At 33.5% G+C, this 16,188-nt stretch overlaps 1 protein-coding gene across 13 annotated transcripts in view; it reads left to right on the top strand.

Annotated features, from left to right (window-relative positions):
- FOXP2 (forkhead box P2) overlaps positions 1–16,188 on the top strand; it is a 281,403-nt gene that overhangs the window by 102,319 nt on the left and 162,896 nt on the right. For 11 of the 13 annotated variants that reach the window (XM_012557349.2, XM_012557348.2, XM_004382570.2 and 8 more), the window contains one exon: positions 9,120–9,209. In XM_012557349.2, the coding sequence (XP_012412803.1) occupies positions 9,120–9,209 (90 nt within the window). Of the gene's footprint in view, positions 1–9,119; positions 9,214–16,188 lie in introns of all 13 variants that reach the window. The other 2 variants (XM_004382567.2, XM_023737020.1) reach the window with 1 other exon arrangement.

Here is a 16,188-nt window from a genome sequence, read left to right as displayed (position 1 = left end):
TGATATAGTTAAAGATGTCAGTCCTCTTGAGCAGGTTAAAAGTTTAAGAGCCTAACTGAGTAGTAATGACATCAAATGACAGCAGTAGTTTAGTTCTAGAGACAACATTCCAGAAGAAGACATCTATATATCTATATGTCATGTACATGTATAGAAGCACATTTCATATTATAACATTTTAAACATCAGTTTTTCTATACCAGCTATATTTCTCAGAACAGTGATTAGAAAAGCTCTCTCACTTTTGTTCTCCCTTAATTCCAGTACTCTCTCTCATTCTCAATTGATAACTTTACCTTCTTGTTTTCTGAGTAAATTGAAGACAGCAGTGTGAACTCTTTCCCTTTCCTATCCCTGCATCTCAAAATCACTATCCTCCCATTTCTTCAGCCTGTCTCAAAGGAAGATGTGTTCCTTCTCCCCAACAAGGCTATCACCTGTTTCTGTCCCTTGATTTAGCCCATTCCCAACTCTTACAGGGACTTTCTCTCAATTCTCCCTATCTCTGTTACAGCTTCTGTTTGTCCCTATTTGCTTATAGTCATGTTTTCTTTATTGAAAACAAACAAAACTTAACTAAATGATTTTACTCCCGTGGCCTTTGCTTTTCTCTATTTATTTCCCAGTCACTCCCTGCAATCTAATTTCTACCCCAGTACTCTGTAGGAACTCTTATCTGAATGGTTACATACAAATTATCAGATCAACAAGAAGTCTTATTAGTCCTCAGTTTCTCTGAGTGTTTGATGTTTAAAAACATTATCCATCCCTCTCTCCAGAAGTCGTTTTAAAAATATATTACAACTTTACTGAGATAAACTTTACATACCATGAAGTTGACCTTTGTAAAGTATACAATTCAGTTTTTTTGTTTGGTTGGTTGGTTGGTTTTTGTGGGGTGGATTCACAAACTTTTGCAACCATCAGTATTGTCTAATTCCAGAACATTTTTATCACCCCAAAAAGAAACCCCATATTCATTAGTAATTACCGCCATTCCCTCCTCCTCCCAGCCCCTGGCAAGCACTAATCTACTTTCTATCTGTATGGATTTGCCTGTTCTGGGCATTTCTTATAAACTCGTGGCATAGTGGTTAAGAGCTACGGCTGCTAACCAAAAAGGTCGGCAGTTCCTATCCACCAGGCGCTTCTTGGAAACTCTATGGGGCGGTTCCATTGTGTCCTATAGGGTCGCTATGAGTCGGGATTGACTCAACGGCAACATGTTTGGTTTTTTTGTTTTAATAGAATATGTGATTTTTTTTTTGTGACTGGTTTCTTTCATTTAGTATAATGTTTTCAAGGTTCATCCATGTTGTAGCATGTGTCAGTACTTTATTCCTTTTTTTATTATTCAATAACATTCCATTGTATGGATCTATCATTGTTGGTTTATCTATTCATCAGTTGATGGACATTTGGGTTCTTCCCATTGTTTTGTCTGTTATAAATAATGCTGATAAACATTTGCTTACCATTTTTGTGCAGACATGTTTTTATTTGTTTTGGGTATACACCTAGGAGTAGAATTGCTGGGTCATATAATAACTCTGTGTTTAACATTTTCCAGAAGTCTTTTGACTTCTGTTATACGTTCTCCTCACCATTCGTTCTCTGTGTCTTTCACTAGTTTCTCTTTCTCTTCTCTGTCCCAAAGTACAGATATCCCCCAAGTTTTGGATCTTTGTTCTTCTCTCTTCATTTTCTTTATTAGCAATGTAAGAAACTTGTTATACCTTAACTACCTATCTCTTGTCAACCTCATCACTCGCAACCTAGAGTGCCACATTATTACTGTGTATTAATGAACTCTTCCCTTGTTTACCTTGTTAACAGGAAATCAGTTACTCTTGACTTAAAAATTTGCGGTTATCATTGACTTCTTCCTAGCCTTTCGTTGTTGTTGTTATTGGTAGGGGCCGACCCCATACTTAGTCACTAAGACCTACCAATTCTACTTTGACAGTACCTGTCATGATTCTTTTTTTTCCCAGTTAATATGATTCTAATATATTCAGAACCTTATTATTTCTTATTTGGACAGTTGCATATGTCTTTTAACTGATCTTTCTGCCTCTCTTGCTTCACTCTTTACCACTTCTCATCTGTCCTTCATAGCAGGACTTCAAGATCCTACTGGTTCAGGCTTATCTCATCACTTCAGATTCAAAAACCTTCTCCCTCACCTACTAAATAATGTCAAGACTCTTTACCATTTATTTCTTAGTTATCTCCATTAACTACTTCCCACCAACATTCTCATAAGTTTAACTAGCTCCTAAGCAGCTATTTTCTTTGCACCCTGTAAAAACAAATAAACCCATTGTGGTCGAGTTGATTCCAACTCATAGTGACCCTATGGGACAGAGGAGAACTGCCCCATAGGATTTCCAAGAGCAACTAGTGGATTCAAACTGCCTGCCTTTTGGTTAGCAGCCAAGCTCTTAACCACTGCACCACCAGGGTTCCTTGCCCTCTGTATGACTCTATATTTTCTTTGCTTCTACTTGGCATGTCATTTTTATGTTATCTCCACAGTATGAAATATTTCTCAAATACTATATCCCCCATGAAAAATTCTCTGAACTCCTCAACTGAAAATAATTTCTTCTAGTATGACCTCCTGCAAAAATGTTAAAACCTTTTTGATGGCCTTTTAACATTCAACTAGATGTTTCACATTAGACAGTGAGCTCTCAGAAGGTAGCAACTGTGTTATATTACATATTACGCTCCCTGCCACCACAAGTGTGACATGCTTAGTTCTTTGCTTGGTACATGGGATATACTCACAGAAAATTTTTAATGACTAATAAGTAATTTCTGTTGTATATTAATTTTCCAAATATCGTACCAGATATTACCTGTTTTACAATCTTACTTTTAAATTGAAGAGGAAATCCAGAGTACAAGATTCAAATAATAGTTTATATTCAGATATTATTTTATAATTTAATAGCATTTATTTTCAGTTTATATCTAATATAATTTGCTAGTTGAAATTATAGTGATATAGCAATAATGAATCTTCCATCCATATCCAAACAAAGAGATACTATAGGCTTCATAATGAAAAAAAACTGTTGAAGTATGAGAAACCAAAAGTAAATCCAAAGTATGTTCAGGAAAAATTTTTTTTTTATAGCAGAAATAAAAATAACTGAGGAAATACAAACAAACCAATGTATTTTCTAGAACATGTACAATGAAAAAGAGAGGTTGTAAAATCATTAATTTTAATAAATTGGTTCCAATTAATCTTTACTTTTTTACTTGGAAATTCTTAATGTTGGACAGAATTCCTTAATATATCAACAAGAATTTTATTTAGTAGTATTATAGATGATATTAGCATTCTTTTATGTGATCTATTAACAATTAATTATCATTAGTTACAAAATAATGAAGAAAATATAGATATGAACACCAGGGTACTTGATAATCATTTATTGCAGCTTGCAAAATACCAGCTTTGAGGAAAAGAATGTATTCACTTCATTAAACTGAGTGTATGATTCTAGACCTAAAAAAAAAATACCTGCCTTAGCCATTAGTTACGCTGAACTCACAGGCTTCTTTCATGGAAGGATGTCTGAGCTGACTTGGGAGTTTGGAGCCATTCTGGAATATACTGAGTATTGGGTTTGGGCCCAAGTCTTGAGGACTTACTTTGTCAGAACTGTTGAGGGTGTCTTGCGGACCCATTCCATCATGAATTCAATACCTCGGTTGTCTCTCCTTTGAATCTGTATCATGAGTGTTAAGCAAAAATGACCTGACATCTGACAGGTATAGAGGATGTTTTACAAGTAATTAACTACTCTCACAATGGCATACACCTGAAAATAAATGAACTTAGCTTCTCAGTTTAGCCTCCATAGTGGTGCACAATATGGGCACAATATATCCACACATTTATTTTTTAACTTTATGTGAAATATACTGTGAAACAAAAATAATTATTTTTAAAATATTTTCTAGTAATCAGCTTTTTTTTTTTTCCAGCAAACATAGTCTAATTATGTATCAAGTATAATAAAATGAAAGGTCAATAACTACAGATGCATAATTTCACTCTGATAGATTGCTGTTTGAAAATAGGTTATGACAATTAGATGATTAATTTTCTCCTATTAAATAGCATTATGAGACTTCAGATTACATTTATCAGTACATTCCCTTTAGTGGGAACATAATGCAAGGAAAGGCAAAATAGAATAGGAATTCGTATCCTTTGTGGAAGGATCCGAATATGCTTTTTATCAACCCCGCTTGTGAAAATAATTAGGATAAAAATTCTGTTTGAAAACTTATTTTATGTTCAGTATTCAAAGTAACATGTTAAAGACAATATATTAAAGATTAAAATATATGAGTATCAGGAGCAAAAATGTGGATGTCCTGCTGGCAGATTTTTTTTTTTTTTTTGGTTCTGGTTATCTGCAAAGTATACACCCCTTGTCAGTATAACTAGGGAGTGCCTGTGTAAACATTCTTGTTTCGCCTGTTCCACATAATCGTTTCTTGTATCATATTTCTTCTGACCTCGCTATCTGAAACCAATTACAGGAGATCCATTTGGGCTGCATCTATTTTCATAAGAAGCCTAGGCAGCAGTGTTTTTCTCAGAGATGAATATCAACATCAAATATGCTTGTGAGTGCTTTGTTATTTATGTTTCAGAGAGATTTTGTAGCCTTCAGCTCTCAAGAATGTGTCACGCTGTGCTGTTTATACATTGAAGATATTAATGGGCGTAGATGTCATTTTTCATTTTAATGTCTCAAATGCAACAGGCTGATAGGTTAAGCATTCCTGTTTTTATAGAGAAAGATATGAGTGATGTCTATTTTTCCCCCAAAATATACGTGCATTTACTTTGGAAAAAAAAAAAGAAGTTACTTATAAACCTTATTATATGGAACATTTTTTAGTTTCCACTGGGTGTGTTTAAACTATTCTCAAATAATTTTATTTTTGGTGAAAGTTTTCAAACTTCTTCAAAGTATTGATCTTACAAAGTTTACAAAAAGTTTTTGCAAGACGCTTAATTAATTCTCACAGTGACCTACTCATTAAAATGAAACTTTGACTGTGAGATGCATCTCTAGTATAAAGTTGTTACTGCTGTGCTTGCGCTTTGCTTTTCTTACAAAAGTTTAGTTTAGTTTTCAATTTAAGAGCAAACTGCATTGAAACGTGCATTCCCACACCTCTGCAGCTCACAAAATGTATACCTTTAATCTATTACTAAGATTTTTATTCATTTTTTACAAAATATTTTAATTTAATCTGATTCCAATTTTTTAAATGTCCTATCTTAGTTTTCTTAAGCTTTACTAAAATTAGATAACCTCATTAAATAAAGTGCACCCTTAATTCAAAACCAGTGTGTTTGGGGAAATTAGATATGGTTTGGCTGTCTTGGAAACCTCTTTCTTGTTGTCGTTCATTTGAATCAGACTCAGCCATGATGAAAAGAAATTTTGTAAACATCTTTCGCCTTCGGTCTAAATTAATTTTGGGAGAAGGGGTGATCATATAAACACCTAAAGGATTCATAGAACTTTAGAAATGACCCTAGAATTTATCTATTCTATTTACTGATTGAAATGGACAAGTGATTTTCAAATTAATATTTCATACAGTTTGACGCCTAACACCTTATATTGATGGACGTGTTTTATCTCATAATCTTTCATCTTTTGAGTAGCTACAGTAATAAATTATAAAGATGAACTAAATGTCTCTGAGCAACTGTTTATTGAAATTCAGTCCTAAAGTGTTATGCAGAATACTGGAAATAAAAATGTCATGTGATGTCTGCAGTTAGAATGCACACTGCCAAAGATTTCTGCTTAAGAGTTTTAAATCATTCCTGATCTTTTGGAATTGTTTTTTGTCCTTCCACCTCTAATGTTTACTATAGCAATCTCTACCAATACCAAAAGAATGTCAAAATAGGCAAGTAGGTATTTTTCCTGGAGTTTGTATTGAAAGATGATCCTCAACTACAGTAAAGAAAATTGTAAATGCATATGAAAACCAAGGTACTTTAATAAGTAGAAGTGTGGTTTAGCCAGCTATCTTGCAGTGTTCTATTATTATTGACTCCTTTATTAACAGTGTAAGTGTATGCTTTTGCCTGATGTTTTGATGGGCTGAGATTCTAATGTATTGAACTTTCTGGTGTCTTTCTATAGCCATTGTGTATTTACATATCTTGGGTTACTTGTTTGGGTTGCGTTGAATGAATATAATAAAGTATGGTGAAATAGACATGCTCCTAGGCTTGGAAGACAAGAGACTAAGTTGTCGACCAGGCTCTGCTGCATTCCTGCTTTGTGACTTTAATTAAGCTATGGTAGTATTGGGTCATCAGTTACTTGTCTACAGGATGATAAACTAGGCTAGACAATTTCTAAAGATTTGTCCAGCTCAAGAATTCTGCATTTCTGTTAGTAATACCTGATGGTGTAGTGGTTAAGAGCTTGGCTGCTAGCCAAAAGTTGGGCACTTTGAATTCACCAGCCTGTGGGGCAGTACTACTCTGTCCTGTAGGGTCACTATGAGTCGGGATTGACTCGACGACAGTGGGTTTGATTTTGGTTTATTAGTACCTGGTCAAGTGGTCAGAGTGTTATAAGAGTTTAGAATTCCAACTGGTATTGGTGGATTGTGTGATGAAATCCAAGTCAAGAATGGTGAGGACATTTAACCTAAAAACAATATATTTTCTGTGATAGTTATTCTATTCAAACACAAATTCAGGACAAAAAGATTATAGGTAGTTTCCTTTTTAAGTTCTGAGAAAATGTAGATGCTCTCTTTACGAGTGCGAATAGTGTCATTATGGTGTCATATGTTCTCCTTTACTAGAGTTTTACTCATTGCCATCAAACAGTTCCTTTGACGGAACAGAGAGTTTGGCACCCTGGAATGTACTCTGGCCTGGAAAGCTGGAGACCTTGAACAAAGCACTAATAAATTGTTTTGTGACCTTGAATAAACCATTTGACCACTCGAGGCCTCATTTTTCTCATTTTCTAAAATGAAGGGGTCAGACTAGTTGATTTCTAAGATTGCTTTTAGTTGTAATCATTCATGAATCCAGGATTCTAAACTGTGTTCATTAGAATACTTCAAGGATAATAAATGATTACAGAATTCAGTAGAAATGAGGCTGTATATATACAAAATAAACTGATCAACTAAAAGCGAGAAAACAATTATATGAAAAAATTAGGCAAACCGTGTGGATTTGGGCATCAAAGCAGTAAAATAGTTGACTGCTTTTTTTTTTTTCTTAATTTTGAGAATTTCAGATAGGCATAGCCTATGTCATACTGTAGTGATTTCCACTTGAAAAATATCATTTGTAGTTATTTTGTAAGTTGTGATTAAAAGAAGAAAGTTATATTATTTAGAATACCAAGTGAAGTTTTCAAGTAGTGAGTTTTGAGATAACAAAGTATTTATGGAATTATTTTTTAAAATTTGTTTCAAACTAAGCTCTATAATAAACTGCCTGAGTTCACTGGAATATGGTACCCTTTGGTTGACTTGTAATTACTTATAATTTTTTTAAAAAACAAGATTGTTGGGAATGAGTGTGTCTCCAAATGTAAAAAGTATGCTTTACAAACTCTGCCAGATCCTGCTATAGGAGACAAATCAGTGTTGTTAGGAGATGGTGCTAGTGCATTCAGTTTGTTTACTTTGGTTTCTATGTCTGCCTGCCTTCTCAGAAAACTTGCTTGGAGCCAGACTGTAGCAGCCCTCTCTCTGTCTTTTCATAATTGATCAGGGGATGACTGCCTTCCCTGAGGGTTAAGACGTGGCAACTTTTTCTGTTTGCTCAGCATCTCAATGCAGTAGTTCAAACATTGTTCACACCAGCTGGCAGTGTAATGCCATATGCACATCTTGTCAAAGCAACTGTTGTCATGGATACTAGAAACTCTCTTAAAAACCAGATCATTGATTCCAATCAAAATTGTACTTTTTATCAGCTGAGAATCTTACTTATTATAGAATAATGTTGATCTAATGATGTTTTCCCCATCATGAAAAATTTCTCTTGCATTCTAAAATAGTGACTCACAACAAAGTAGGGCAATGATTTATTTTCATTTTATATGTTGAAAAATTTTCTCTCTTGTGTTCATTGAACTCAGTTGTTGAAAGAGAAAACGAGTTTTTAAAGTAGAGACTCTTAAAAAGTTTTTTTCGTTTACACTGCTTGCCTTAAAATAACTCAGTATGCATTCTGCTTAATGACACCAGTTTTTCTATGATAAGTTCATATAGTACATTCACCAAACTGCCCCTCTTCCAGCAGATGAAATGCTCACGTTGATTTCTTATGTTCAGTTTTATTTTCCTGAGCTGGAAAGAAAACATAAAAATAAATGAAAACATCTTCTATTTTGATTGGTATTCTGTCACACACAGAAACAAACCTGATTGGTTGAGTGGTAATTTCTTTGTTCTCTGATTTTGCTAAGAATGCAAATGAAAACCACTCAATTTTATTTGGCATTAAAACTGCACTTTATTTTGTCAAAGGAGAGGTTTCCCCTTGAATTGTAAGTACAATAAAAAAGTGTTCTTAATCTTTAGTGAAAATCCTTATTAATTCACTTTCAAGATAATCTGATGTTGATTTGTCAAATTTAATTACAGCTTCCGGTAACACTTGAAGTCTACTGCTTTTGCTTCAAAATTGTAATGTGGAAATGCAAATTGAAGGATAATTTAAAAGGGAGTGGGCATTTTAGTTGAACACTCAAAGACAAGTTCCTTGTGGAAATGAGGTTATTGATGCAGTTTATGGTTTTTCCTCTTTAAGCACTTTAAACAAATTAACTTTATTTCCTGCAGGACTACATGCATCCCCATGATTTTAAGTGAAGTCATATATGTGTGTTATGTGAATTTTTTTCTTTTTTCTTTTTTTTTGTGTATTATAGAAAAAAAAGAATATTTAATGGTTCCCTCTAGGAAGGAGAATGAGGGATTCTCATATATTGGAGTCTTTTACTATTAGCCAAAGAATAACTGGTAATCAGTTTACCTTTCAACAAAATATTTAGATACTGTTACATTTTTACTTCTAGGCTCTCCAGGCAGCAAGACAACTTCTCTTACAGCAGCAAACAAGTGGATTGAAATCCCCAAAGAGCAGTGATAAACAGAGACCACTGCAGGTTAGTAAAGCACCCCTGTCCTTGGGGTCTTATTTGAAAAGATGTGTATAATGATAACAGATGTGCAGACTCGGTTATATATATATATACAGGAAATTATTACATTCACATATGCAGGTAATTTTAATTCAAAAATAGAACTCATTGCATCTACTGAAGAGAAAAATACTTTTCTATTAGCATAGATTTAAAAAGTTTACAAGGTCACTCAGTGCAAAAATTATATAGGAACCACATTTGGTATTCATAGGCATAAAGACTTTTGTATAAAACTCCCTTGTGGGTTTTTAATGGAACTTTATTCACAAATAGGTTAAAATGTGAAAATTCTTCCTTAAAAGCAAAATCATAGTAAAATGCTGTGGAAGGAAACAAAGCAGTCTCAGACGATCCATGTTGCAGTTGTATCCAAGTGACAAATGCAGAAAACCTCCACGGTTGCCAAAAAAACTGTTTGAGTTTGCCAAGGAGTTATTGCTGTTGCTACAGTTATAAAAACACATTCTGGAGTTTGTTGTCCTTACGCACTATGTTTGTCCTGTGAAACTGATTGTGTGTGTGTGTGTGTGTGTGTGTGTGTGTGTTTGTGTGTTTTAAAGTAACTTTTTTGTTTCATTATGTAACCATTGTTTTATATATTCTTCTTAGCCAAAATATATAGGACATTGTCTGGGATGAAAAAAACATCCGTAGGGTATATTTAAAAAATCTTTGGAAGGTAGATCTGGAGTTGCATAGAACACCTCTTGAAATGTTTATCAGATCTGTTGAAAGATAAGCAATGCTTTTTCCTGTATCATCTGTTATATACATATCTAATAAGACAACAAGTTTAGTTTTAAGAAAAGGCACAAACATCTCTCATGAAACTTTATTTTAACAAAACAATCTTGGATTTTTTGTGGCCTTGCTTTCTGTTTCCATTTTCAGGTATACTCACAAATGTTAGTAACCTAGTCTTACATGATGACCTTCTAAAGCTTCGTTTGTGTGTCAGAGAGTTATAGCTACTGATCTATACAATCCAGAAACTACTTGTTACCTAAAAACTGGATTAAATTTATAGTTCTTAGACAAATTTGAGAAGAGAATGTATTTTATTTGGGAACAAACCCATTGTGGAGGGAGAGGGGGAACTTGGGAATAGAGATTGTGTTTCAGTAGACTCTAGTGTTGAGGTGACTGCCTTAATTGCAAATGAAAGCTTTATTGAATTAGTCTGAGTTCACGGTTCTTCTTATTTTTTTCCTATTAAGATAAATTTCACATTCTTTTGTTTCAACTAATCAGTAATTCTGAAGTAACACACCTTCCTCACTATCACATCCCTTCCCCAAATAATAACACTGATTGGAGTATTTTCATCAGTTACCTGATTCCTTGAGTGACTCTCCATTCATTTACATGACAGAGAAAAAATTACATAGAAATCACAGATGATAGCAAATGAAATGTTTATCTTCATTATGGCTTCAGGTTGGGAATGTTGGTTTCCTTTTGATATAGAATAGAAGGTTTAGATGCTGGCAACAATAGCTAAAGTTAGAAAAGAGGTTATTGTCTATCAAAAATCTGAAAAAAACACTACATATTATCCTAATTCTATTTTATCATGTCTCTTGACAAAATAGAGGAATTAACAGTTGTTTCTTCCTCTCCAAAGCTAAGTCCAGTAGAAGTTTCTTTATTGCTGGTTACCAGGGTATCTCTGGAAAGAATGACTGGTCTTCAATTTTTCTTTCTTTCTTTTGTTGTTGTTGTTGTTGTAAAGGGAGGCAAGATTTGATACTTTGCTTAACTAAAATATACATTTTTTTCCCTGGAAAACACACACATACATATAATGTAGGAATATTAATGGCACTAAAATGAGGAATTGTTGCTCATGTTCTAATTTTGAGAAGTCATTAATTTTGTTATTTTATCACGAAAGGTTGTTTAAAGTATCGTGAATACATTTTAACAGTTTCGGTTGCTGACTGTTACCGCAAAGACTTTCATTGGGTCACTTATATTTAGTGCTTTGTGATGCATATTAATATGAATGTATATCCATTGAATGGATTATAAACCTGTAGCATTTTGTTATTATTTTTGTACTCGATGGTAATGGGTTTGTTTTTAGTTTTGTTTTTTGGTAATGCCAAAATATCATAGGAATGAGAGGTTGGTTTTTATGAAAGAGAATTTAGAAATAGTGGATGAAGATTTATTTATTCCCCAAAATATAGGCTGAAATTAATATAATGTGAGCCTACATTTTTAGTATTTCCCAATGGTTGATAAGCTTAGCAACTGGAGACATTCTGGGGTTGTAATAAAAGTCTAATGAAAACCTAATAGTATTTTATAGTAGCTTACACATCTATTGTTTTACAAGTTATCATTGCATCTGTATATACTATTTAGTGTGAGTTGCACTATTTTCCACTTATGTTAAAGAAAAGGTATAATAATTTTGTTAAAAATTCTAACCATTAAAAAAATTTTCACCATTGAATATGAAGTTAGCATTTTAAAATTTTTCTTACATGATCCTCATAGTCTAATTGTTTTTCTACTTAACTACAAGATTAACCAACCTTTTTGTATAGAGTTGGTGTAGATTATTTTATAAAAATTCAAAGAATAATTGAGAAAGTTTTAAAATCTGCGTTTGCAAGGCATTTGTTGTTTAACAGATCACGATAGTTCTTACTATATCAAGCATAATATCTTTAGAAGACCAAAAAAGATTTTATATGTTTTTCATTTACAGTAGAGTTTTGATGGAAAACTATTTTATAAGTTTTGAAAGAAAATACAGATTTTTTAAAAAATCTGTTTTGATGGCTCAAGTCACAAGAACAATATTCGGTTGCCTGTTACACTCACCTGAATTTCTTTTAAATCTGAAGAGTGGTGGCCAGATTTGAAGTGTGACATGGTAGAGAGTCTATTTCTAGCAGACAAATATTTACTATTACTTTTTCACTTACATTTTTTCCAAGTTTTTGTACTGCAGATGGCATAGATATTAGCATGTCTTATGCAAAATGGAAAGAAAAAACATCACATTTCACAAGGTTTAGTACCAATTGTAGTAGTGATTTTGCTTTCGTGTATATATATATATCTGAATATATGTATTTGAAACATGTTTACATATTCTATTCATTATATGAAACAACAGTTTAATAGGTCCAATCAGTAGTACATTGATTATATGACATATTGATGAATAATATATAAAGATTGTGATGCAAATGGGAGCTGATAATAACCCAAGCATTGCCAAATGTTTCTTCTTTACATTCTTGCTATATATTCCAGGAAAACATACCATATTGATAACAATGAAAACACCCTCTCATTTTAATTTGTTTTATTTATTTATATCTACTCCTAGCCTTTCCTAGAGTTCATGTGCCCATAGTCATCCATAATGAGGAAAATGAGGCAAAGAGTATATGTAATTGTTTCAATTTCATGAAACTAATTTCTAGATTAGAAAGAGTAAATTACTGTACGCACACGCACACACGCACACACATGCATACACGCATGCACAGGTACACATAAATTTTATTTTTTTGTAAAATACATTATCAATTTTCTAGCCTATGACAAATCTACTTAATTTAGTTTAGGTATGAAAATTGGTCGCATTATTGTTCTTGTTACATTTACAGCCATGAGACAGACTTGTGGTTCTTCAACAGCTGTGCAGTGCAGAGACGTAAATTTAAGGTAAATGCCATTGCTTTGCTATCTTAGATGAATATTAGTATATAGCATTGTAACCACTTCCTTCGTTGTAGGTTAATATCTAGTAGAAGATTCTCTTTTCTAGTAGGTGATTAAAATGATAAAATTTTAGTAATTCTGTCTTTAAAAGTTCAAGAATGGAATAGTAAAATGCAAAAGTGATTAAACTTGGTAGTCTTATTCTGACTCTGCCGCAAACTAGTAAAATGAGTTTGAGAAGGATACTTAATATCTTTGGAATGAAAACATTTGGCTAACTGATGGACAAAATCTAATCTTCTGTGGTTAGAGATTTATTGTTTTCTTTTTTTTAAGTAAATGATAGGCATCTTAATTGTTTAAGATTTGGTATGTTTTGTTGGATGTTGGCTTATGACTTAAGAATTATTTTTCTTTTTTTTCAGTACTAGATAAGAAACATGTTTTGGTTAACATATCGTAGCCAAAAATAATGGTCTTTGGAATCAAAAGATTAAATCCATATGTATTAAAACCATTGTGCAAATATCATATACAACATCTAAGGAAGCTTTGTTTTGTTTAATGCATTGAAATAATTTTATAAATTGCTTGTAGGAGAAATGTAAGCTATACAAAGAATTGTTTTACCAATATATTTACTTTAATAATGGACATTAAAATATATTGTGATATAATGCAATTTAACAACATTTCTACCCTCATTTGCTCCCTCCCTCCAAAATTTTAAAAGTAGAATCAGCAGACAAAACTAGAAATTCTGTAGTAAACTAATCAGTGATTCAAAATTTCAGTCTTTTTTAAAAAATCAAGAATAAAATATAAAATTGTATAAGTAAGTAAATATTTATTCAGAAGAAAAATTCTTTACTAACTTCTATAGGATATAGAATTGGACATGGCTGAATATGTATTTCACGATGATAAAATGCCATTTATGCAGTGATAAAGAAACAAATCAAGTATTTCCTTTTCAACATTAATTTCTAATATATAAGAATTAGAAACAAGCTAGAACACATTTTGTCCCACGTACTTAAAGCTGCATTATCAGGAAATTTAAGATATAGGTTAGAGTAGAACAATCTATTGTGATGAAGGAAAATTAGGAAGAATTTTTAAAAGGTATTCTTTTCTGTTCATATATTTTATATATCAAAAATAATAAGCAGTAAGTCTAATACATAGTTTCTTGATCATCAATTTTAAAAAATGAGTTTAATTTGAAAACTATTTACAGGGATGGATTATGCCTGGTGTGGTCCTGATTCTCCCATTCCAGTTGAGAACCTTTACAAGGCATCATGAATTAGGTAGATTTACAAGACAATTATAGAATAAAATAATTCTTAAATTATTATGGTGTTGCCACCCTTGGCCAACTGCTCAAGGCTGACACCCTGTGGAGGAGGGTTTGGGACGTCCAGCCCCTAACTGCTAAGCATGCTTGTGTAGGAAACTTGCGTGTGATCGGCTTATGGCATGTAGGAGAAAGAACGTGTTGGGGGTCTGAAGCCACTTCTGCCCCCAGTTAGTAGGCCTATGGGTAGAGTACTTTGATATTTTGCAGCCTGTTTCCTACCTCTAAAATGAGAATAAGGATGCCCTCCTTGGAAGACTGTTGTGAAGATTACAAAAAATACTGTGTAATGTACCTAGCATAAGTTCTTTCACTTAAAATGAGTTAATACCTGATTGGTATTATGATAGGCTCCAGGAAATAGATATTTAAGCCTAGGTTATGATAAATATTTATGGTATGGTTCCTTTTATTCAGCCATACCTTTTCAATATTCTCAGCTATCCTAATGATATAATTATGCCTAAATTATAAAGAAAGCAACAGTCTTTTAGGAACTGGTAGAGTATCTCCCCCTGCTATATATTCCTGTAACATGTGTACTTCACACACAACACATATAAACTTCCATTTTAATGTCTGCCTTTCTTACTAGACTGTAAACTCTATGACAACAAAGACAATGAATGTCCTATGCACCTCTGGTACCTAATGCAGTTCCTGGTGAATAATTTTTATGTGCCTTCAAGTCAGCCCCCAACTCCTGCTGACTCCGTTCACAACGGAAGTAAACACTGCCTCGTCCCACACTATTCCCATGATCAGTTGCAGATCTGATCATTGTGATCCATGGGTTCTTCACTGGCTGATTTTTGGAAGTAGATCAGGAGACTTTTCTTCCTAGCTAGCTCATCTTAGGGCAGAAACTTGTTCAGCAAGGAAACAACATACAAGCCCCGCTGACAGATGGGTGGTCGCTGTGTATGAGGTGCATTGGCTGGGATAGAACAGGGGCTTCTATATGGAAGATGAGAATTCTACCACTGAACAAAATAGAGCTCAATAAAAACTTATTGAAACAATGGAAGAGGAGGAGATTGTGGTAGTTGGAGAGTGGGAGGAGGTTTGGGAAAAATTTTAATTCCATGTAAATTGAGTGATTATCATATGTAATGTCATGCAAGGGACTCAAGAAGGAAGTCCTCAGGGACTTAAGATTTAGTTGAGAAGGTAGTAAGACTTGTACACAAACAAATACTTTTCAGGCCATAGTGCAGGAATGGGAAAGGCTGAAAATAATCATTTAAAAGAGAAAATTATCGCTTCAGGCTAAAATGATCAGGGGAAGTTATGTGGAGAAGGTAGTATTTATGTTTGGCTTTAAGCAGGGGAGTTTGATAGAGAAAATAAAGGGCAGTTTTTGATGATGAATTTTTTTAAAGATGTTATCAGTGATGTAGAGAAAGAAGGTTATGAGGTCTCCTTAGTTAAGAGTTAGTAGTTTCTTTCTACCAGCATAGAGATCATATTAAGGGAGTAACGAATGGGTTGGAGGGCTAGAAATATACATCACCCATTGTAGAGAGCCTGAAAGGCCAAGCTAATAATCTGTACTTTATGGTTTAGGCAGCAGGGGCTATTAAAGCATTTGATAAGAAAGTGATATGATCAAAGCAGTGTTTTGTAAAGATCTAGTTAGCAAATGGTACATTGGGAGGGTGTTTGGGGGAAGGGGAGTTATGAGGAATCTGGAATAAGAATAATCCTTAGGAGAATGTTCAGGTAGTGTCTTAGTCATCTAGTGCTGCTATAACAGAAATACCACAAGTGGATGGCTTTAACAAAGAGAAGTTTATTTCTTCACAGTAAAGTAGGCTAAAAGTCCAAATTCAGGGCATCAGCTCCAGGGGAAGGCTTTCTTTCTCTGTCAGTCCTCTCATCAATGTTCCCCTG

This window comes from Trichechus manatus, unplaced genomic scaffold (assembly GCF_000243295.1).
Source record: "Trichechus manatus latirostris isolate Lorelei unplaced genomic scaffold, TriManLat1.0 scaffold00096, whole genome shotgun sequence".
NCBI lineage: Eukaryota > Metazoa > Chordata > Mammalia > Sirenia > Trichechidae > Trichechus > Trichechus manatus.
Note: the sequence above shows the minus strand (reverse complement) of the source record. Positions and strands in the feature narration are given on the sequence as shown.